General features: G+C 36.4%; 2 protein-coding genes across 2 annotated transcripts in view; both read right to left on the bottom strand.

The window, feature by feature from the left end:
• LOC117334191 (protein amalgam-like) overlaps window positions 1-4,760 on the bottom strand; it is a 58,203-nt gene extending 53,443 nt beyond the window's left edge. Inside the window, exon 1 of the mRNA XM_033893675.1 lies at window positions 4,574-4,760. The gene's annotated coding sequence lies outside the window, so the exon portion shown is untranslated. The remainder of the gene's footprint in view (window positions 1-4,573) is intronic.
• A 3,841-nt stretch (window positions 4,761-8,601) lies between these two features.
• LOC117334192 (peroxidasin-like protein) lies at window positions 8,602-24,161 on the bottom strand. The gene is made up of 8 exons (XM_033893676.1): window positions 24,052-24,161; window positions 16,025-16,241; window positions 14,945-15,085; window positions 14,263-14,403; window positions 13,191-13,478; window positions 12,418-12,558; window positions 9,762-9,887; window positions 8,602-8,767 (listed from the first exon to the last, which is right to left on the bottom strand). The coding sequence occupies exons 2-8, from the start codon at window positions 16,230-16,232 to the stop codon at window positions 8,688-8,690; spliced, it is 1,125 nt and encodes a 374-aa protein (XP_033749567.1). The 5' UTR covers window positions 16,233-16,241; window positions 24,052-24,161; the 3' UTR covers window positions 8,602-8,687.
• Between the last annotated feature and the right edge of the window lie 682 nt (window positions 24,162-24,843).

Genomic DNA, 24,843 nt, shown 5'->3' with positions numbered 1-24,843 from the left:
TTATCTGACTGAGAATCTCCACGTCACCCCCCCCCCCCCCCCCCCTAAAATTTAAAATTGTATGAATCTATCGAGATATACACTAGAATGCAGGATTTTCATTTCGAAAATTAAATAACATAACGTGATTTAATAATGCGAGCAATCTATAACAAGAGATCCCAGAGGGATCTTGGCGCCCACCATTGAATGATCTTTATAGGTTCCATGTCAGATTGATCTTTTCTCTACTTTTCCCTTCTTCTAAGTCTTACTACTCTGTGTAAATTCAGAAATAGCCCTCTAGATCTAGTACTTTTCAAACAAGGGGAACCTATATATAAAATTTAAGATTTAGCGATAATGGCTGTCTGTCGGCCATGTTGTTTTCCGATTGGTCCCAAAATGCAATACCAGGGACCAAGGGGAACCTACATATGAAATTTGAGAAAGATCCATTCAGTACCTTCTGTACAATAGCGATAACAAACTTCAATTTTCAAAATACAAGATGGCTGCCTGTCAGCCAGGTTGTTTTCTGACTGGTCTCAAAATCCAATATGTATAACTAGACACAGAGGGCAACCTACAAATGAAATTCAGAAAGATCCTTTCAGCAATTTCTGATAAATAGCGATAACAATCTTCCTTCAATTGTCAAAATCCAAGATGGCTGCCTGTCGGCCATGTTGTTTTTCGATTGGTCTCAAAATGCAATATGCATAACTACGCACTGAGGGAAACCTACATATGAAATTTGAGAAAGATCCCTTCAGTACTTTCTCAGAAATAGCGATAACAAACTTCAATTGTCAAAATCCAAGATGGCTGCCTGTCGGCCATGTTGTTTTCAGATTGGTCTCAAAATGCAATATGCATAACTAGGCACCAAAGGGAGTCTACATATGAAATTTGAGAAAGATCCCTTCAGTACTTTCTCAGAAATAGCGATAACAAACTTCAATTGTCAAAATCCAAGATGGCTGCCTGTCGGCCATGTTGTTTTCCGAATAGTCTCAAAATGCAATATGCATAACTAGGCACCAAGGGAAACCTACATATGAAATTTGAGAAAGATCCCTTCAGTACTTTCTCAGAAATAGCGATAACAAACTTCAATTGTCAAAATCCAAGATGGCTGCCTGTCGGCCATGTTGTTTTCCGATTGGTCTCAAAATGCAATATGCATAACTACGCACCAAGGGAAACCTACATATGAAATTTAAGAAAGATCCCTTCAGTACTTTCTCAGAAATAGCGATAACAAACTTCAATTATCAAAATCCAAGATGGCTGCCTGTCGGCCATGTTGTTTTCCGATTGGTCTCAAAATGCAATATGCATAACTAGGCACCAAAGGGAGTCTACATATGAAATTTGAGAAAGATCCCTTCAGTACTTTCTCAGAAATAGCGATAACAAACTTCAATTGTCAAAATCCAAGATGGCTGCCTGTCGGCCATGTTGTTTTCCGATTAGTCTCAAAATGCAATATGCATAACAAGGCACCAAGGGGAGTCTACATATGAAATTTGAGAAATATCCCTTCAGTACTTTCTCAGAAATAGCGATAACAAACTTCAATTATCAAAATCCAAGATGGCTGCCTGTCGGCCATGTTGTTTTCCGAATAGTCTCAAAATGCAATATGCATAACTAGGCACCAAGGGAAGCCTACATATGAAATGTGAGAAAGATCCCTTCAGTACTTTCTCAGAAATAGCGATAACAAACTTCAATTATCAAAATCCAAGATGGCTGCCTGTCGGCCATGTTGTTTTCCGATTGGTCTCAAAATGCAATATGCATAACTAGGCACCAAGGGAAGCCTACATATGAAATTTGAGAAAGATCCCTTCAGTACTTTCTCAGAAATAGCGATAACAAACTTCAATTGTCAAAATCCAAGATGGCTGCCTGTCGGCCATGTTGTTTTCCTATTGGTCTCAAAATGCAATATGCATAACTAGGCACCAAGGGGAACCCACATATGAAATTTGGGAAAGATCCCTTAAGTACTCTCTGAGGATTAGCGATAACAAGAATTGTTTACGGACGGACGGACGGACGGAGGGACGGACGGACCACGGACCACGGACGCAGGGCGATTTGAATAGCCCACCATCTGATGATGGTGGGCTAAAAACAGCCATACAATAGGATCAAAAGACGGAAGATAGAGTTTATATGCAATGTGTAATAAATACAAGATTTCACAAAACATTTCTCATAGACCTTGGAATAAAATATACCTATCGCCACTCTGTGACACATGTAGTCATCACCCATTATTGAGAAACGAGTACATGTACAAGAGTATACCAATAGATGCAGATGTCTTATATCTGACACTTCCGATATACGTTATTAACACGGTTTATAGAAGTGGATACAAGCGTACAAAAATCAGCACGCATTAGTCAATATGTGAGGCACATTATCAATCAAACGAATGACATAATCATCAAACATTATCGTGTAAACATAGTTGATATACATGTATGAAGGTTAAAACATAGAATTACCATCAGCTTTGTTTATGGCGGTAGGAGTTACCTCCCTTCCGTTATCAACGAGTAGTAGTATTGTCAATAAAATGCATAAATAATACAAATAATACAAAATATATCTAACCAACAAAAACATAGATAATACCCATATTATAAAATATATCTAACCAAAAAAAACATGAATGAAAATTATAACAGCGTCCTAATCATGAAGACCAGCATAAACCCAAAAACATAAAGACACGATAGAACTTCTGGAGACGCAATGAATTATTTATTCACATCAAAAATGGAAAAAATAAAAATGTCAAACGTAAACTTTTGGAGTTCATAGCGTAAAGTATGCACGATAGACTTACTGTTTTCAATCGATCATAATTACGTCTCGTTTGAGATGTAGCATCTCCATAATACTGCATCGTTTACACAAGAGTGTATGATATATTTTCCAAGACTCATCTACATTTAGAGAGAGGAGCACCACATTAGAAATTTCCAGTAATCGGTGGATACCTTCACAGTCTTAATTACAATTATGAAAACCCGGTATTGATTCTTACATTATATCATCATTAGGGTATAAATTCTATAATTATATACATATATGTTATAATTTATATTTTACAAAAACGTAGGCTTTAAACATACTGCAAAAGGAAATACCCAGCGAGTAATTATATACATACATTTAATTTTTATATACTTTACCCGCTCGCTGCACCAGTTTGCAAGGCTTTGGGCCAATTCTTATAACACATTTTAGATAAGCTATCATCTTACATGTATATTCATCATGATATTGTTTGGTCTATAACGGGAAACAGATCTAAAATTTTCGCTTTTACTGACGCCTTTCCACACAAATAAAACTTACTTACTGCACAAAAACTGCAGAGATATGGTCGACAGGAATGACATACACATATGTTTATTTTTTAGGTTTTTGTTTATGTTTTGATATAGAGGGATATATATGTTATTGTTTTGTACGTGTCAATCGTTCTACATCACCATCCTGATTGATCAAATACCGTCAGCATCTGTTTATCTTTTATTTATTGAATTAAAGTTATAAACTAATAAACAAGAACGCAAGAACAAACCAACTAACAATGTTGTCGCTTGTTTTCCATTATCGCATGTTCCCGCCGATCTGTGAGATGTTTGCTCCGTGTAATAATACATGTATAACCATGTGATACGAGATTTGCGAAAGGTTTAACTCCTGAGGTGATATATATATATATATGTGTGGGTGTGTAACTATGTGATACGAGATTGGTGATAACTCCTGAGGTGATATATATATATGAGTGTAACTATGTGATACGAGATTGGTGAAAACTCCTGAGCGTCGATGTCTATTTTGGAAAGAGATCGACAACACTGCATTGTCCACACTGATCTCACGGTGTTTACAGCTGTATAGCTTCAGTAACATTGAAAGCAATGCAAGAATTTAATACGCCGTGAAAATATTATAACCAGCTTATCCATATCAGGATATACTATTTAACACTGGTAACCTTAACACTACATTTCCTGGAATTTGCCAAGCCTTAAAAGAACAAATCATATTTTTCGATTTCATTCTTTTCACGAATATTAAACACCATGAAAACAATATCTTTTACAACAATTGTACTGAAAAACCAGATAATCTATATAAGAACTAGCTTGTAACGTGCCAAGTTATATAAAATGTATATGTGTGATCCTGTTCAATCCCGTAGAATTTTCGTGTACCTATATTTCATAGATTTCCGTATATTAAGAGCATGTTCGTACCCACATTATTTGTCAAAGAAGTATTATATCGTTAATCATAACTAATCTAATATTAGTATTTATGGCAAATATAATTTAGCGACATGCTGCCAGCGTGAAAAATAATTATGTGTAAAATACGCAAATTACATTCATGCAATCGGATATTTCTATGAGGAGACATTGCATATGAATAAGACTGCTATGTTCAGCATTTAAACTCAGGCAATGAATGTTGTCATATTGCTACCAGTAAGTTTGAATGAGCTTGAACACAAAAACATTATTGCAAAAATACGGTACAGGAACATACGTACAAACAAAGCACTAGGGTCGTCTGAGCAGCATTACAGACACCGGGGGTGGGCGGGACCAGGCTGCGATAAACACATATATAATGCATAAGTAAACAAAATATTAATCATAATACATTTCAATAACATGGAAAATAATTGACTTAAATATTTTAAGTACTACCATAACACCAAACAAACACTGATAAATTTAAAGCTAAAGATACCAGCGAAATGTAAAGTAAGATATAACCAATGTAGTATACAGGGAACTGCATTAAAGTTTAGCGTTTCATTGCTCCGCCCCTCCGTTTACTCCTTTTGATCGAATGACCAATCAAATCGTTTGTTGTCGGATTCCTTCAGTGTCACAGCGGAGGTCTTGCGATGCATTACTGTCCCTTTGATCTTATCGTACATTGTAGTACACGTAACTGCCATGGCTTGACATGATGAATGAAATGAAATGTTCAATTTCGGGAACGATATACTATTTTCAACTTTCCCATATTTAGCACATTCGTAATTACAAAAAGATTTTTTTTGTTAAAACGTAAAATGTACTTGTGTTATCCTACACGTATCCCTCACGGTTATTTGTTCATATTGCATGATAAAGTGTGTTGATGTATATACTATATATCCATTTTATTTGAAAAACATACAAATGGGCAATAATTTAGCAGTTAACTCTAAATGCCGAAATATTTCCGTAGGAACAATTAATTGAAACAAACTGATAAATCTTGCATTTTCGGTATACAAATGATGACAAAATGATTTTTCTACATTGTTAAAAGAAATTATTTTACATCATTGTGGATATATATTTGTACATCTACATTTGCCTTCATGCTACATAAATGTGCTGTAATGAATAAATTGAAAATCATACATTTTTTTTTAAATACAATACTACTAAAATTTCCCGTTAGAACATTCATTTCAGAATCAATAATACAAAACAAGCGACACTCGTTTTATCAAAAGTTTAATGATGAAAATTATTTTTAAAAGTGTACTGAAAATTAAAAAGAATTGCCTCACTCGCAGGCGATAATATTAAAAGAAAGAAAATCTTTGATGGTACCTGGTGAGAATGTACTATCCTACACAAAAAGGAAACTTTTGACACATGCTATTTGTATGTTCACATCTTCCTTTTCTTTGGGGGTAGTGGCGAACACAAGTCGTCTTCTTCAGATATGGGTCTCACAAACGGATTGTTGAATTGGAGCTGATATAGCACGTGCATTATTTGTGGTGACGTTGTCGACGGGCCAACCACCATGTTAGATGGCGTTATCCAGTTAAAATTAGGTTGCCAGGCTATCGCCGAGTTCGCCGTCGCGGGGGTACTTAGCGTCGCAGACGTTTGAGTTCCCGTTGAAAACTCGGGGTATTGAACGCCCCTCTGTTGTAAAAGTTGCTTCACAGGATTGTTGTGGACTTTGGCTTTGTTGAATCCAAATTTTGTGGAACAGTCAGATTTTAATATTGCGGCAAATGTTTTTCTGCAGAATCAAGATCCTTCGGTACAATACCTCTAAAACGTTTCTCCAAGACCGCTATATCGGGATGTATAGCCCCCATCCAGAGCGCGCGAAGACCGTAGGCACCCACGGGATAATACTTCTCTATATCCGTGTTGACGAGGTAAGGCAAAACCTTACTGAAAAATGTATTACATGTTTCGTCGTACGTGTGCTGCTTTAAGCCAAGATTCTGTTTAAGTTTTTCAAGTTCTTTTGTCAAAGTTTTCACTGTCGCTGCAGCGTCCACAATTTGTTTTTTTTGAACGTCATGCTTATCAAGATCATTGCACATGTGAGGCCCTTCACACACGCCCCAATCACAGTTGCGTTTTGTGTGTCCGAGTCTCATGTGGCATTGCCCACACTGCAACTTTGTTTTATCAGCTTTTATATTAGGATTTGAATACTTTTTTTCCAGAGCCTGTAGTTGTTCTTTAGCACTATCTAATTCCACAGTTTTCACATGCATGTCATCCTGTAAATCATCCATCATCAACTGTAAAGGTGTTTTATATACCTTAGTTGATCCATGCGGAGTACACACAGTGCCTTGGTGACTCTGTCCCACGACAGCCTGGTTGGCATCTACATGCATATCATGGCTATCATCCGAAAATAAAGACCGTGGCTGTAACGAATCGTTTCTTTCTTTGTGACTTACAAATGGCTGTGGGGAGTTTCCATCAAATGTACGTAATTTCATTCTCCTCATTGATGTACCCGATAGAACTTTAGCACACCTAAAAGCTTCAGCAATGCAAGTATCGCTCACCGCAATGACCCAGGCTCCCTCGTCGTCAAGATATTGTATTCCGAATATCTTTTCCCGCAAATTGTCAATCCGACACTGTATACAAACCCGATCTGGAATATTAAATTTCCTTATTTTCTCGTGTCCATATTCAATCTGCACCTGTAACGACTCCATAACTGTATTTGATACACTGCAATCGGTATGACCTACATGTAACATGTGGTATTCTACGGGTCGCACGCTTTTGACCGTGACGTAACCTTTGTTGATTGGACGCTTCCATTTCTTGATTGAAATAGGGTTTCGGAAGGTTCGATTTTTAAAAAAAAAAAATTTTAATTAATCGTCACAAACATGTATATTTGGACTTTGTTTTTGGTGTTATCGTTAAAATAACCATTATAATATATAATGATCAAAAGCAGTATTTCAATTGAAATATTTAAAAGAAAGCAAAGCGTGACTAACACCAAAGCGACATTTCGCGCTTTTTATTATTTATTTTTAGATATTTTGGCGCCAATGTCATAAATTGAAGAAAAAAAATCAAAATGACTACACGGAAAAACGCGAGTGGTAGAGAGTACAAAAAAGGAGACGGCATTAGTTCGGATTTAAGAAAGCTGATTGTCCAAGAAACATTGCATCTTGGAGGGAATGTTTTGACCGGAGAAATTCCTAGAGGAGTTTTTACCAAAGTTGCGGAAAAGTATAAAGTTAATCGCCAGACTGTAACAAATTTCTGGAGGCAATATGTGTCAGATGGCGCTCTATCGGAAAAAACACGGAATACATTGGGAAGACCAAAGCTTAATACAACCGATATTGAGATGATACATTTAAAAAAAAAAAGATAGACCATCTATAACCGGGACAGAACTGAAACAAAAATTGATTGAATATTCCCCCGTCTCGGGAAAAGTTGATACTTCTACTATATACAGAACTATGTCAAAAAAATTGGATCTTACATATAAACGGATTACACGCCCATTCTGTGACAGGTTTTCGCAACATAATATGGTTTACACACAAGCCTATATGGATTTTTGCAAAACGGTACGGCCCTGTCAAGTGAAATTTATGGACGAGAGTGGGTTCAAAATAACCACCACTAACTCTAATTATGGTCATTCTAAAAAGGGTGTTGCATGTGTTGAAATAGGCAAATTTCACCCAGGTCGTAATTTAACTTTAAACCTAGTTGTAGGTTTGAATGGTGTTATATATTACAATTTCGTGGATGGACCTTCTAACATGAACACGTACTTGAACTTCTGGAATGAAGCAAGTTTATCTCAGGACCGACTTGGTCGATCGGCTTTTTTACCGGGCGATGTAGTAGTTGTGGATAATTGTGCAATACACCATAACAACGCAGAGATAGCCCTTTCACAGTTTTTCCAAATGCAGGGTGTCGGCTATACATTTTTGCCTGTATATTCACCGGATCTAAATCCAGTTGAAAATTGTTTTGCGAAAATTAAATCTTTAATGACCCAAAAACGATTCCGGGAACTTGCGAGTGTGAACTTAAAACTCTCTATCATACGTGCCATAGAGGAAATCACTCCCACCGACATGAAAGGCTTTTACCGACACACCGGCTGTTTCAACGTTTGAACACTGAACAGGCTCCGCCCACATACTTCGCAGTATAGATTGACAGGTAAACGAGTTACAAATTGAACCAATCAGCATCGTTGAACGTTAGTTCCGTAGGTCCTTTCGCTAAACTTCAATGCAGTTCCCTGTACAGTATTTGAAAGCACATTGTACATGGATTCCAATATGGAATACATTTGTTTCCTTAATTAGTGTTAGTGACAACTGGATCACCCACTTACCTTTAGAAGCTTGGTCCATTTGAAAGATATCGCGATATTGTTTTAATTAAACGCGACTTCGGTATCCTTGGGAATATTAATTCTGTTAATACATCCAAATATAAATCGTCAAAATGCATGTGGTAAATAAATTCTGTTCATGCCATAAATATAAATGTATCATAAATATTGGTACTATTATAACAACAACGAGTAATTTGACATTGTTTTCTTCTCGGGTCAAAAACAATAAACTATATATGTTATTTCCCTGTAACTGAATATAACACAATTAGCAATATTGACGATACAAAATCATTAGTGAACAGGTTATGAATTTTAGTTGCCCCTTTTTCGTCAGTTCTGATTCAGTAGGATCATTCTATACACACAATATGAATACAGTGTTTAGACATTTATCAGAACTATATTAAATCGTTATGTGAGTGTGAACCTAACAAGGTCAAAGGACAGTGCAAATATGGAGTTTGAAGGAATGTGTGGAATGTTTGAGGAAATGTGTGGAATGTTTTAGGGAATGTGTGCGCTGTTTGAAGGAATGTGTGCGATGTTTGAGGGAATGTGTGGAATGTTTTAGGGAATGTGTGCGCTGTTTGAAGGAATGTGTGCGATGTTTGAAGGAATATTTGCACAGTTTGAGGGAATCTGTGCGGTGTTTGAGGGAATTAGTGGAATGTTTGAGGGAAGGTGTGTGGTGTTTGAGGGAATGTGTGCGATGTTTGAGGGAATGTGTGCGATGTTTGAAGGAATGTGTGCGGTGTTTGAGGGAATATGTGGAATGTTTGAGGGAATGTGTACACTGTACACTGTTTGAGGGAATTTGTGCACTGTTTGAAATCATGTGTGCACTGTTTGAGACGCCTCAATAATTGCTGTGCAAATCTTTTTAGAACTAGTTCCTTTCCTTTTAGATCAGTTAACTGCAGACAAATTTACATGATGGCACTATTCTACTATACATTACTGATATCTACATTCCGGAAACAAAGATGCACGTGAGCATGCACAAAGGCATCGTCGTAGTGTAGTATACAAGTATCCGACGATGTCACTATGACCAGCACGTGCAGTCTTACCTCGAATAGTGATGGTGATATGATGTGTTGTGTATCCTACGATGTTTCCGGTCATACACACGTAAGTTCCGGCGTCAGAGGCTTTGACTGATTGGAATGACAACGTGTTCCCCGACCCTACTGGTGCTGTAATAGCAAAACAATCCGGATCAGTGTACTTAAATATATATATTACATTCTGATATATCAGAGTTATCTCCCTTCATTTCAATCTATGGATGGTATATGCACTATACAGTTGATGGGGGACAGAAAAACATATTTTAAAGCAAATTTCCTAAATGTACAGAAAGAGAATAAGGGGTCTTCTTAAACAAGGTTCAATTCATATTTAGAAAATATAGCAATCCATAGTAGTTTGAACAAAAATATTACATGAATTAACACCAACATCAACAATCAACTTTACAGGGAAAAGTTTAAATGGGTTCTCTATCATTGAAATACAAACATATAATTTGGATCTACATACTTCCGCGAAACATCAAGATTGGAGCCAGACATGTAATATGTTCACTTTTTCTCGAAGTTCGCAAATTAAATAGAAAACGAAGGGACGAAACTTGAATCTTACAAGACTCTTGTGGAAGAACTGAAAATATTTAAACATCACATGCACATGTATGTGCAATTATTATATTATTGGATACAAGATTATTCTCTTTATAAACTATAAAATAATTAACTCATATTAAAAAGAAATAAGGGAATATCGGCATATATGTGGGATTAAAAAACAAACAAACAAACAAACAAAAAAACGAGTGCAATAATGAAGAAAAGTTAGATACATCTATACATCTAGGCGTTTGAAGTACACGCGGTGGAATAGAAGTGGCACTGAAGTTCTTTTAATGGCATTACACGACAATTTAAACAGTTAAACAGTTAACTAGTGTTTATATATGTTATTTATTATATATCAAGCTTATTTAGTGCTTTAAGATTGATTCTCATGATAACCACATCATCTTTTTGTCTGTCTTATTAAATTGTTGTTCGTTTCTGTCCAAGACAAAGGTTAGATGTTTAACTAAAAAAAGCTACGTGTATAAGTATAATGTTTTATATTCCGCCGCATCAAATACATCAAATAAGGTAAAAGATTATCTCTACATCATATGTATAATAGGATTATCTACACACTTCCGTATGATATGATTATCTATATGTCACCAGTTGCGGACCCAGAGCCTAAGCTGGGGGGTTTCAATTTTTTTTTAAATGATCTGTATCGGGCAACGCGAGGCCAGTAATGGAGTAATACTGGCAACAAAGTTCACAAATCGCATTGTCAATCTCAATTGACCTAAGCTGTTGATAGCAAAAATTCCTTTCTTTATCTACACAACACATATATAATAGGATTATCTATACATTTCATATAACTTGTAAAATTTACACGTGACCTGTAATAGATATGGGAACACTAAAAGTCGGATAATGGCGGGGGAATGTACCAGCTCGCGGTAAGCTTGTTGCTTTTTAAGTCATTTACTGTATCATATCAACAGTTTAATAAGTGCACGGGACCCGTAACGCTTAATACTCAATGGATATACATAAACGACATCACTATATGCACTATATGTAGTTATTGCAAATAAGTCTACACCATATCTAACTTTAATACGCAAGAAAAGGTGTAGAAGGGTTTGCAATAACTACAGCATATAGTGATGTCTTTTGTGCATATCCATTGGTTATTAAGCTCGAAGTTACACTTGCTACCGTGCTGACAATTCCCAGACATTAAAACTAGATCTTACTTCATCGAACCACAATAAATTATTTTACAAGTATATTGTGTATTTGTCTTATCTCCGTACTTACTCGATATGCAGCCATTTCGTTAATTTACACGCGTGTCACACGTGTGTGCCGTGCGATGTTCATATTTATGCGACATTGTGCACGAGATAGATCAATTTCGTGTAAATAAGTAAAAAATGGTTATAACAGGAGACACACCCACAGCACTCGCTATGATGTGAATCTGTTTACGGTTGTCTATGGTGTCACGTGATATGTAAATGAAGCCGAGTAAGCATGGCGGAATATTCCAGTGCGGATGCACAGTGGCAGAGTTTGCGGATTTTCTCTACAAATGTGATATTGATTCCATCACAATTAGTCAAAGATAGTGAGTGTAAGCTTATACAAATTATAAATCTTATAAGATACTGTACAACTCATATCTGGCGTTCTAATGAAGGAATGTCTCTTTAACTTTTCTGTGCCTCTCAATGTAATCAGCAAAACACACTGATATTGTATGGAAAAATATGCTGGCTTTCCGGTGGTTAATGTCGCCCGTCAATTGGGGGAGGATGTTAACAAAACAGCAGCAAATGACCAACAGCGAACAGAAATTTAGAAATGAAATAAGACATTACTACAGAACAAAACAGTGTATTATTAAAATTGGAAAAAAATATTACAGAAAAAAACCAGTGTATTGTTCAAATTGGACAAATTACTACAGAACAAACAGTGTATTGTTTAAATTGGACATATTACTACAGAACAAAACAGTGTATTATTAAAACTGGAAAAAAAATATTACAGAAAAACAAACAGTGTATTGTTCAAATTGGACAAATTAACAGAAGACTCACAAACAGATAATGGTATGTATGGTTTGCTTCATACTTACATTGACTGATGCCCTGATCTCCTGATTTGTACCAGTTAAACATGGCGGTTTCTGATGAGCTGTAACAGGATACATTCAGAGAGGCTCCGAGATACACAGTCTGGTTTCCACTGGAACGTGTTAGGTCGATATCCGGGGGAACTATAAAATGGTAAATCGGCAATTATAACAATTCACACAAACGTTATAAATATTACCCTCTCCCTGTGAAGGTCTATAGGGATAGTGATCTAGTTAAATATGACCCTCTCCCTGTGAAGGTCTGTAGGGATAGTGATCTAGTTAAAACTGTGTCAGTGGTTACAGTGTAAATTATAACAATTAAAACTCATTCAGATAACAAATACATTGCGAGAAAAAAAATTCAACAAAAGGACATAATTCTTTTGAAACCAAAACATTAGCAATCATGTTAGTGTCCAGATCTATAAAAGGTCAGGTTAACAGTGTACCAGTATCGCCACGTGGTTATGAAGATTGAATACGAAAAAGAAGTGTAGAAGTTTGAAGTCCAGTAATGATATATAAGTAGAGTTTCGAAAAGTTTGGATTAAAATCATACAAGATTTGGTCAAGACTCAAAAAAAGGAGACAACCAAAAACAACCGAAGACAGTAATTGACATATAGGGCTGCTTACATGTTTAGTTCATATATTGAGTTACAAGACGTTGGTTACGTATACATATATATCAATTTATGATAGTTTCATATTAGCAGAAACACAAGCATTAATATCAGATGATAAAAGAAATTGAAAACAGATTCCCTTACCGAGTTGTTTTATTTGGAAAACAGCTCCTGTATGGCCAAACATGTTTTCACATTGAACCCTGTAAAATCCGAACTCGTCTTCATTCACACCAGTGATTGTTAATGAGTTGATGTAATCTTCCTGAGAGTCGACTTTGTATCTCTTGTTACCTTGCTCAATGGCATAACCATTATGAATCCATTCTACCATTGGAGAAGGGTTTCCTGTGCAGCGTATTGCCATCATGACGTCATTTCCGGCGGGCACAATTCTGTCACTAGGAGTGACGAGCTGTAGGTTTGGTGCAGCTGAGCAAAGAAATATTTATAAAATATCTATAAATAAATATCTATAAATTCATCTCCAGCAATTAATGAAACCAATACAAATTAATGCTATGGCTTTCTTTGAATATATGTCACAAAGATAGCCTTTTTGTCCATAAACATCGTAAAACGCATGTACGGTAACAATTTTATTATGCCATCAGTATTTTATAACTCCACAACCACTACATATATAAATATAAACTGGATATCACTCATGTCATATGGAATGTACTTGTACAGTAAATTCCACGTGACATAGACACGGATGTAAGGGTATATACCATAGGATGACTACATCGTCTCATTGTGTACAGTTCTACTGTTGTGTTAAAGACCGGTATTTCCTTCGACTCCTAGTACATAATTGTAAGTGTATATTCTAGAAATGATGATATATTTTCATTTCCGAAAGGTCCTACTATCGAATAAAGAACACTCAACACAATTGGGACTTCTGTAAAGCATAGCCAGACAATAATTAAACTGTATCACACAACTATAGCTTTCCTATATGACTCCTCAGTGATGTAAAGGGATTTGAAATGTTGATATCTACATTATTGGTGACGGTTAAACAATATGTCGAAAGAAATGTCTACATGTGGACTGGAAGTTGAAATTTGTCCATAATTCAATAATTTCCAATATTGGATTTCAGACAAACGTCAAGTACATATTATATCGCTTACGGAATGAATTAAAACCTGAATTAGTTACCTTGATGTGAGGAAGAATTTCCATATTTAAGAGTCTATATACTTACATTGTACATCCACTCGAAACTTCCTCGATACAACCAGCGGGTGGCCATTGTCCAAGGAACAATGATACTCTCTGTACCCTCGGTAATGTCCGCCAGATATTCCCGAGATGTTGTGAATCAGTAGTCTCGCGCTTGTTCCAACTTCATTGTCGAAGAATTGCGAAAAAAATTCAAAACATTTTAACAGATTGGAAAATACACACAATTACATAGTTTTCAATAGCTGAAAATATTGTTAAAATCCAAGTTGCCTACATTGAAATATTGTTCAATTTAGAATCTGAAACAGCTCCAAGTAAGTCCCGCAAGCCACATCTGAACACTCTTTAATTTTGATATTTGGAAGTATTATAAACTTATCAAACACAATATATTCCAATGTATTTTATAAAGCCGGTATCAATATAATGTTGGTGGTGAGACGTATTTCAGGGTGATGGCTCCTATATAAGTAATATAGCATTACAGATACATTCTTTAATTCAGTGTTACAAGAGTTGATACTTCAAACTGAGTCCAGGCAGTAATTATTCTTAATTAATGGTATTCAGTTTTGGTGATTTTGTTTGTTATTAATCATCGAAAATGAATTTTGTTGCAAATAGTTTGAAGTTGATCCTGGTTTGACTAGATCAGACACATACAGTCAGACAACTAGCTGGTTTATCTACTTATGACGTACCCATATTTCTACCCGTCAGACTATCTTCGTACCAGGACACTGTTGGTGGTGGAGATCCTTCGCCCATACACATAAGCTCCACAGTATCGCCGGCGATGACACTTGTTGTTTCCGCGGAGGAGTTAGTTATCTTAGGAGGGCCTGAAATATCAGCATATTCGGTTTTAGTTCCTAGTCACAGACAAATACATTCAAGTGTTTATTAAGGTGAGATTTTCTTCTCTTACCCTAGGACATAGGTAGGGAGGTTTCTTATTATATTGTCATACTCAATATTGTTACGTGTATGTCCAGGTATTTAATTAGATTTACATACTCAGTACTGTCAGGTGTATGTCCAGGTATTTCATTAGATTTACATACTCAGTACTGTCAGGTGTATGTCCAGGTACTTAATTAGATTTACATACTCAGGACTGTCAGGTGTATGTCCAGGTATTTAATTAGATTTACATACTCAGTACTGTCAGGTGAATGTCCAGGTATTTAATTCGATTTACATACTCAGGACTGTCAGGTGTATGTCCAGGTACTTAATTAGATTTACATACTCAGGACTGTCAGGTGTATGTCCAGGTATTTAATTAGATTTACATACTCAGTACTGTCAGGTGAATGTCCAGGTATTTAATTAGATTTACATACTCAGGACTGTCAGATGTATGTCCAGGTATTTAATTAGATTTACATACTCAGTACTGTCAGACGTATGTCCAGGTATTTAATTAGATTTACATACTCAGTACTGTCAGGTGAATGTCCAGGTATTTAATTACATTTACATACTCAGGACTGTCAGGTGTATGTCCACGTGTATGTCCAGGTATTTAATTAGATTTACATACTCAGTACTGTCAGGTGTATGTCCAGGTAATTAATTAGATTTACATACTCAGTACTGTCAGGTGTATGTCCAGGTATTTAATTAGATTTACATACTCAGTACTGTCAGGTGTATGTCCAGGTAATTAATTAGATTTACATACTCAGTACTGTCAGGTGTATGTCCAGGTAATTAATTAGATTTACATACTCAGTACTGTCAGGTGTATGTCCAGGTATTTAATTAGATTTACATACTCAGTACTGTCAGGTGTATGTCCCGGATTTTCTTGGGTTTTGTATTGGCCAGACAGGTGAAGATCCCTTGGTCCGATTGTTTGACGTCTCGGAGTAATACACTCCAATCGACAATTGATGATGAAGAGGTGAATCCAAATCTCTCATCACCGGTAAATATCATACGTCCTATGGAGTAAGGAGTGGAGGTCTTCTTGTTGATCCACATTACAAGTATCTGGTAATCAAAAACATCATTCATATTTACTTTATTAATAAAACTATATTGGAGACTAGCAGATATGTACTACACAAGTTAACGTTCTTGAAAGCATGAAATGAAAAGTTTAGAGAGTAACCTTGGAGGGTGTATAGGTGGAAAGTATATATGTGTAACTCATAAAGGGTGGTAATAGAGAAATGTACATGTATGTAACTAATGGAGGATGGTAATTGTTCAAAAACAATGAACCACTTTTAGGAGGGTAATAGTATAAAGTATGTAACTATTAGAGGGTGGTAATAGTATAAAGTATATGTAACTATTGGAGGGTGGTAATAGTGTAAAGTATATGTAACTATTGGAGGGTGGTAATAGTGTAAAGTGTGTAACTATTGGAGGATGGTAATAGTGTAAAGTAGGTAACTATTGGAGGATGGTAATAGTGTAAAGTAGGTAACTTTGGAGGGCGGTAATAGTGTAAAGTGTGTAACTATTGGAGGGTGGTAATAGTGTAAAGTATGTAACGTTTGGAGGATGGTAATAGTGTAAAGTGTGTAACTATTGGAGGGTAGTAATAGTGTAAAGTATGTAACGTTTGGAGGATGGTAATAGTGTAAAGTGTGTAACTATTGGAGGGTGGTAATAGTGTAAAGTATGTAACGTTTGGAGGGTGGTAATAGTGTAAAGTATGTAACGTTTGGAGGATGGTAATAGTGTAAAGTGTGTAACTATTGGAGGGTGGTAATAGTGTAAAGTATGTAACGTTTGGAGGGTGGTAATAGTGTAAAGTAGGTAAATGTTGGAGGGTGGTAATAGTGTAAAGAATGTAACGTTTGGAGGATGGTAATAGTGTAAAGTATGTAACTATTAGAGGATGGTAATATTATAAAGTATGTAACGTTTGGAGGGTGGTAATAGTGTAAAGTAGGTAACTTTTTGAGTGTGGTAATAGTGTAAAGTATGTAATTATTGGAGGGTGGTAATAGTGTAAAGTATGTAACTTTTTGAGTGTGGTAATAGTGTAAAGTATGTAACTCATGGAGGGTGGTAATAGTGTAAAGCAAAACTAAACGTATAAAAAAACTTCAATACTTAACGTAGCATATAACCTTTATACTAAACGCACTGAACTGACCTAAAATGAGGATTTAAGTTAATTTACGTTTACCACGGTACTGTTGTACATTTCAAGTCATTACTGTCGCTGGCTTGGCATGTATTGATAGTGATTTAATGGTGAGGGTAGGATAATGTTACGGATACAAGTACAAACGTACCAGTTAGATTTACGTTTTATCTAACACAGCCAGTGGAACAAGCATAGCATGTGTATTAACAGAAAATAAATCCAGGCAGTTATCGTTTGAAAGTTTTATTTTAGTTGCTGAAATGAAACTTACGCACCGCACAAAACTTAAGTTTATGTATAATTCTTTCACTGATACATTGCATTGGTGATTCTATTTTCAGTACATTAGTAAATCTTAAATCCCGGCTGGTGATAGTCAGATAGGCCATGTATTTATATCAAAATCTTGTTGGTAGCATTTATATCACTGATATTGTATCCTCCGTATTATAAATTGCCTGAATGAAATGCGAGATAAAAAAGTGTTTATGCTTACAAACCATAACTGCTAAAAAAAACTGCCATGGGACGGTAAGTGTAACAGAGATAAACAGTTCAGAGTGGTAACAATGTCTGTTAATTGAATTCATTTATTGACACCCTTTTACTGATACCCTTTACTGACACCCTTTTACTGACACCCTTTACTGACAATCTTTAGTGACACCCTTTACTGACACCCTTTACCGACACCCTTTACTGACAATCTTTACTGACACCCTTTACTGACACCCTTTACTGACACCCTTTACTGACACCCCTTTACTGACACCCTTTACTGACACCCCTTACTGACACCCTCTACTGACACCCCTTACTGACAACCCTTACTGACACCCCTTACTGACAACCCTTACTGACACCCTCTACTGACACCGCTTACTGACACCCTTTACTAACACCCTTTACTGACACCCTTTACTGACACCCTTTACTGACACCCTTTACTGACACCCTTTACTGACACCCCTTACTGACACCCCTTACTGACACCCTTTACTGACACCCTTTACTGACAATCTTTACTGATAATCTTTACTGACACCCCTTACTGACACCCTTTACTGACACCCTCTACTGACACCCCTTACTGACACCCTTTACTGACACCCCTTACTGACAATCTTTACTGATAATCTTTACTGACACCCTTTACTGACACCCTTTACTGACACCCTTTACTGACAATCTTTACTGATAATCTTTACTGACACCCTTTACTGACACCCTTTACTGATAATCTTTACTGACACCCTTTACTGACACCCCTTACTGACAATCTTTACTGATAATCTTTACTGACACCCTTTACTGACACCCTTTACTGATAATCTTTACTGACACCCTTTACTGACACCCCTTACTGACAATCTTTACTGATAATCTTTACTGACACCCTTTACTGACACCCTTTACTGATAATCTTTACTGACACCCTTTACTGACACCCTTTACTGACAATCTTTACTGATAATCTTTACTGACAATCTTTACTGACACCCCTTACTGACACCCTTTACTGACACCCTTTACTGACACCCTTTACCGACACCCTTTACTGACAATCTTTACTGACAATCTTTACTGACACCCTTTACTGACACCCTTTAATGACAGCCTTTACTGACACCCTTTACCGACACCCTCTACTGACACCCTTTACTGACACCCTTTACCGACACCCTTTACCGACACCCTTTACTGACACCCCTTACTGACACCCTTTACTGACACCCCTTACTGACACCTTTTACTGACACCCTTTACTGACACCCTCTACTGACAACCCTTACTGACACCCTCTACTGACACCCCTTACTGACACCCTTTACCGACACCCTTTACCGACACCCTTTACTGACACCCCTTACTGACACCCCTTACTGACACCCTTTACTGACACCCCTTACTGACACCCTTTACCGACACCCTTTACCGACACCCTTTACTGACAATCTTTACTGACACCCTTTACTGACACCCTTTACTGACAGCCTTTACTGACAGCCTTTACTGACACCCTTTACACTTAATTTATTTATTTCTATCTGAATATTAATTTCTGTAATCGATACAAAATGCTTATTATATAAATCGTCAATGATGTCAGTAAAGAGGCTAAGTAAAATGCAATATGTTGATGTAATTTTAAGGTGACTGCATTTGTTATGTAACTATATTCGCTACATAAACTAGATGTTTCCTTTAATGTAAGTGGTCTGGAGTAAAATTAGGGAAACAGACGAGAACTTTTCAAACAGGTTAGAAAACGAACACGGATTGACATTAAAACTCCATCACGAGACTTGTATGGGAGTCGGGGTTAAATGGGGCGATTTCGACGATAGACTGTGGCAGAATGAACATTTAACTAAAACAGAACATAGGATCCATGTTTTAAATAACTATTTCCAATTAATTACGATAAATGTAGTGTGAATTATCCCAATGGTAGAGAGTCCTTAATAACATGTTATGGCTGACAAACTGGCAAGAACTACTTATGTCATAGGCCCACAATGTTTTTTGGAAGATTAAAAAGAGAACAATGGTCACGTGAGCAAATGGTTTTACAATCTAAATATAAGTGGTCCAGTGGGCCTGCATAGCTCATCTGGATATTTCAGTAATTTTAACGAAATACTCCAATTTAAGTTATATTTAAAATATTTTCCTACTTTTGAACTGTCTCTCCAAACATTGGTTCAAAGTACAGGTTGCCAAAACCCTGTCATTCTTGAAATAGAAGAAAGGATATTTCCCCTATTGGGCCCCTTTCTCCCGCCCCAATAAAGGCAAATCCTTCTTATAGCCCAATAATACTCCAGACCAGATTTCATCAAAATCCATTCAGTTGTTCAAGACTAGTATGGATTTACCCTTATTTCCCCTATTGGGCCCTGCCCCTCTCGCCCCAGGGGATCAGACCCAATATTTTTACAAAATATGTTCCCATTCCCCTAAGGATTTTTCTGACCAAATTTGGTTCAACTCCATTTAGTGCTTTGTGAAAAGTAGCAATTTAAAGGACATAAAGCATAAAAAATACTACTTGGCTGTCATGTATTTTTATCGAGCTGGTACCAAAATCCTCAATATGAAGAGGAGAGGTGGAGAGGTGGGGTAGGGGGTGGGGGTAGGGTGTGTGTGTGTGTGTGTGTGTGTGGGTGTGTGTGTGTGTGTGTGTGGGGGGGGGGGGGGGGGGGGGGGGGGCTACATGTAACTGAGACGGAATTCTTGCTTATATCCTGCAACACATCATTGAACCTTTGATATAAACATAACACAAAACTTTTTAATATCCGTCCGAACACTACAGGAAGTTGTCGCGTAAAGTAAAATAAGCCATCTTTGCTACATTGCGGATATTTCCGGGCTCAGTTGTTCACAGTCTTGAATCACACGACATCTTTATTCGATATAAACTGATAACGCTATATGTTTCTCATCATTGTAATAAACATGCAGTTCACATCACTACCATAATATCTCTCCATTCAATCATTACAACTATCTGATAAGGTTTACATTTCGAAATTATCTCAAGAAAAAGTATTATTTCAACAATTGTTTTTAGTAAAAGTGTATATTAAAAGCGAACTAGGCTTTAAAAGTTATTTTGGTTTCTGGTAGTTTTCTCTCACTTGCTCTAGACAAGTATAAACCAAATCCATTTAACCTGTCCACTTCGTTCTGAAATGTTTAGGTTTATCTGTAACTTGGTATCTGATACTGTGCGTAATGGCCCCCTTTACAACTCCGAGATAATCTGTAGTCTGTGGGTTTCATAAAGATGGTATCAAGTCCGTTATCCAGACCAAACCTCGTCTCAGAATCGTTCTCTTCATTTCTAACGCGATATGAGATGTCACAGGCAATGGTGAATCCGTCGTTGTTCGGAGTATGTTATCTTCTTTGCAAGATTTAATTTACTTACTCACAATATTTCACGATATATCATTAAAACATGTACATGTAGGAATATTTGAAAATAAGTTATGCCGTTTGTTTGTTTATTCTATACTTAAAACTAACATAAACTTTGGCATATAAGTAATAACACAGGCGTATGAAACGTATGTGAATCACGATATTTACATCAGATATACAAATCGTCTTTAAAGAATAAACATATATTTCAGGTGTATGGATGTTCTTTGATATGGTCGCACACAGTTTTAATCTTGTTTTCGTATTGGGAATAGACATCAAAATGATCAACATAAGCTGTTTTGATACAGCTGTAGATAACTAAAAAAACCGGCCTGCTTCAACATTGAGTTAAATAGACAAATCTGTTAATCAAACTTTTTTTTACATATGATTCATCGCTTGTCACTTATACATATAAAATTTTCCTCTTAAAAACGCAACATATATATTCGCTTGCAATACAATATTCTCCTTAAACTGGCACGTGTAAGATTAAGCTACACAGTTGATTATACCAGAAGAAACGTTCAGATCAGGAGAGATGACGTCAAGTCCTAATAAATACTCTCAACGATCACGTCAATATCAACAAAACTTAGATGTCAAAAGTAAAGTTAAAAAAGTAAAATATAACAAATACGGCGAAGACAGCTTTAAACCATTTCCAATTTAAGCCGAAATATAATAGCTATGAAAATAAAAGTACAAATCCAGCCTTGTTTTTCCCCCAGCTGTTGAGAGATTTGTGAAATGGCATACTCCGTAACGCCAAGGACGAATTTAAATAAGAGCCTTGGAGGACTGGGGATGTAAACGGAATTTTTGTGAAAATGAAAAAACCTAGGCTACCCACCAGGGGGTGATATGAGAATAAGTAATGCCGTGGGGCTGTGTTTTAATCTTATATATAGAATGATATCGAGAGTAGGATAAGGTAGGCATTCGGGAGTAGGTGATAAGACAGAAAATTTACAAGTAACATCTGACATCCTAAATCTACAATACAGTAGAACTCCTACGATAGAAGAGGAACGTTCTGTATGAATCGTGAAACATGGTCTAGTATTTAATGGTAAACCTGAACACTGTTTTATGTTGTGGAGCTATAACACACAAACAAAAGAAATAAACGGACTGCACTCTAAATATACCGCTAAACCACAGGGACACGTTACAATAATAATGTATGTATAAAATATAGGGGGGGGGGGGGGGGGGGGGGGGTCGATATAAACATAACACTTTGTAACGTGTCCCTGTGGCTAAACGGTACTCCGGTGTGTTATAGCCCCATAACAAAACATATTGCGAAGATTGCTTCCCTGATGAACTTCTGTGAATATATGGAAGTCTCTAATAAGTGAATTACGCTTGTGATATTATTGACTATAAAAACGACGAACTCTACACCTTTCTCGTGGAAAAGTATTTCTATTGACGAATTATTTTCTCTTAGAAATCATTACGCGGATGTACCAGCCAATTAAAAGCGTCGTTTCAAAAGGCGACGTAATTTTTTACGTTTTAGGCTGATAGCATTTTTGTAAGCCAATGACAATGCTTGTTAAAGGCAAAATTTTTTTATATACAAAATGATAATGGTCTATAATTATGTACTGCTGAAATTGTATAACGATTCCTGTCTTCATATATTGTAATAAAATATTTTTATACAATGGTTTTGACCAATATTTGAGGGAGGTTGTCATAGATGGAGGGTGTCATTGATGGAGGGTGTCATTGATGGAGGGGTGTCATTGATGGAGGGTGTCATTGATAAAGGGTGTCATAGATAAAGGGTGTCATTGATGGAGGGTGTCATAGATAAAGGATGTCATTGATGGAGGGTGTCATAGATAAAGGGTGTCATTGATGGAGGGTGTCATAGATTAAGGGTGTCATTGATGGAGGGTGTCATAGATAAAGGGTGTCATTGATGGCGGGTGTCATAGATCGAGGGTGTCATTGAATGAGGGTGTCATAGATAAAGGGTGTCATTAATGGAGGGTGTGGCTGTGATAGATAAATGGTGTCATTGATGGATGGTGTCATTGGTGGAGGTGTTGTTTGCCAAGTGACAACTTATTAACTTATATTGTCAATAAACATACAATGATACTTTTAAAATGAACAAATTAAGGAAAATACACATGAAAGATATATATATATCTATATATATTGACTAAGGATCAAACACTCGTAGAGATAAGATATATCCCTGACAATTTGAAAAATTAAGTAAACGAGGTTGAAACTTATAATTAATTCACGAAATTAAAAACAGTTACTTGATCATATGCTTAGAATATTTAACAAAATTTAGTAATCAATATAGTTACTGTTGCTTTTACATAAAAACGCAGATATTGTATTTTTTAAGCCAGTGTGTCGAATCTGAAAGCCTGTATTAATTGCCTTTCCCATTCTTACCGAATGTCATTCCACTAGTCGAAAGCTGTCTATTGTAAGACGATATGTTTTCTCACAGGTTTTATAATGTAAACAGTCTGAAGTTGTAAACGTTCAACAATATGTGTTTTGTTTTAAAACAGCAAAAAGTGAATATTGCTTGGTAAGCAGAATCTAATTGTAGTAGTAGTAGTGGTGGTGGTGGTGGTGGTGGTGTAATGGTTGTTGTCGTTGTTGTTGTTGTCGTTGTCGTTGTTGTTGTTGTCGTCGTTGTTGTTGTTGTTGTTGTCGTTGTTGTTGTTGTTGTTGTTGTTGTTGTTGTTGTTGTTGTTGCTGTTGCTGTTACATACTTACTGTTGGGTCAAGGCCATTGATAATGCATGGAAGTTCGGCTGTTTCGCCCAAAACTGCGCTAACATTCGTAGGGGTGTCTTCAAACGTCACTTCCGCCCCGACTCGGAAATCTAAAACAACGCAATTTTTTTTTAAAAGACATGGACGAGTTCTAAGACATCTAGATTATGCTTAGATCGATGGTGACAATTTTTCATAATCGATAATATTTCACGTGTGTGTATTAAGCATATCTGATTCAACTATTTTTATCTCTTCGCTCGTCAGATAGGTTCGTACTACAGCGGGTAGGCGCGGACCTACGTCACAAAAGAAATAATTGTCAAATAATTACCAGCCCCGTTGATTTTCACCAAGTCCTAAACCTCGATATACTACTCCAAACCAGCATAAAACTGGAGATTTTCTTTATTAGTGTGTTGTTTTTAATCTAAAGTATGTCAGACTTTCTATTTTTGCTTCGTTTGCCTTTTTCAGTCCTCGATATTACTCAAAATAGTTCCGACTTTGGTTTGTTTAACTTGTTTTAAACTGATCGATTACCAGAACTGCGATTTATGGAATAAAGATAAGCTTCGCTGAAAATGATAATTTCGAGATCAAGTTAAAAGAACAAGAAAATACGAAGCTCTTTATTCTCTATATGTGATATTTGAATGATCTCCTGATAAACGTTTTTTTGATATTTTCGAAGATAATAGATATGAAGTTTCATTCAATTAAAGGTCAATATTACGAAGTTGTACTTGAACGTTCGCCAAAAAATTATTCAAGAAGTTCAAAGAGTTGAAA

This window comes from Pecten maximus, chromosome 9, assembly GCF_902652985.1.
Source record: "Pecten maximus chromosome 9, xPecMax1.1, whole genome shotgun sequence".
NCBI classification, from domain to species: Eukaryota; Metazoa; Mollusca; class Bivalvia; order Pectinida; family Pectinidae; genus Pecten; species Pecten maximus.
Note: the sequence above shows the minus strand (reverse complement) of the source record. Positions and strands in the feature narration are given on the sequence as shown.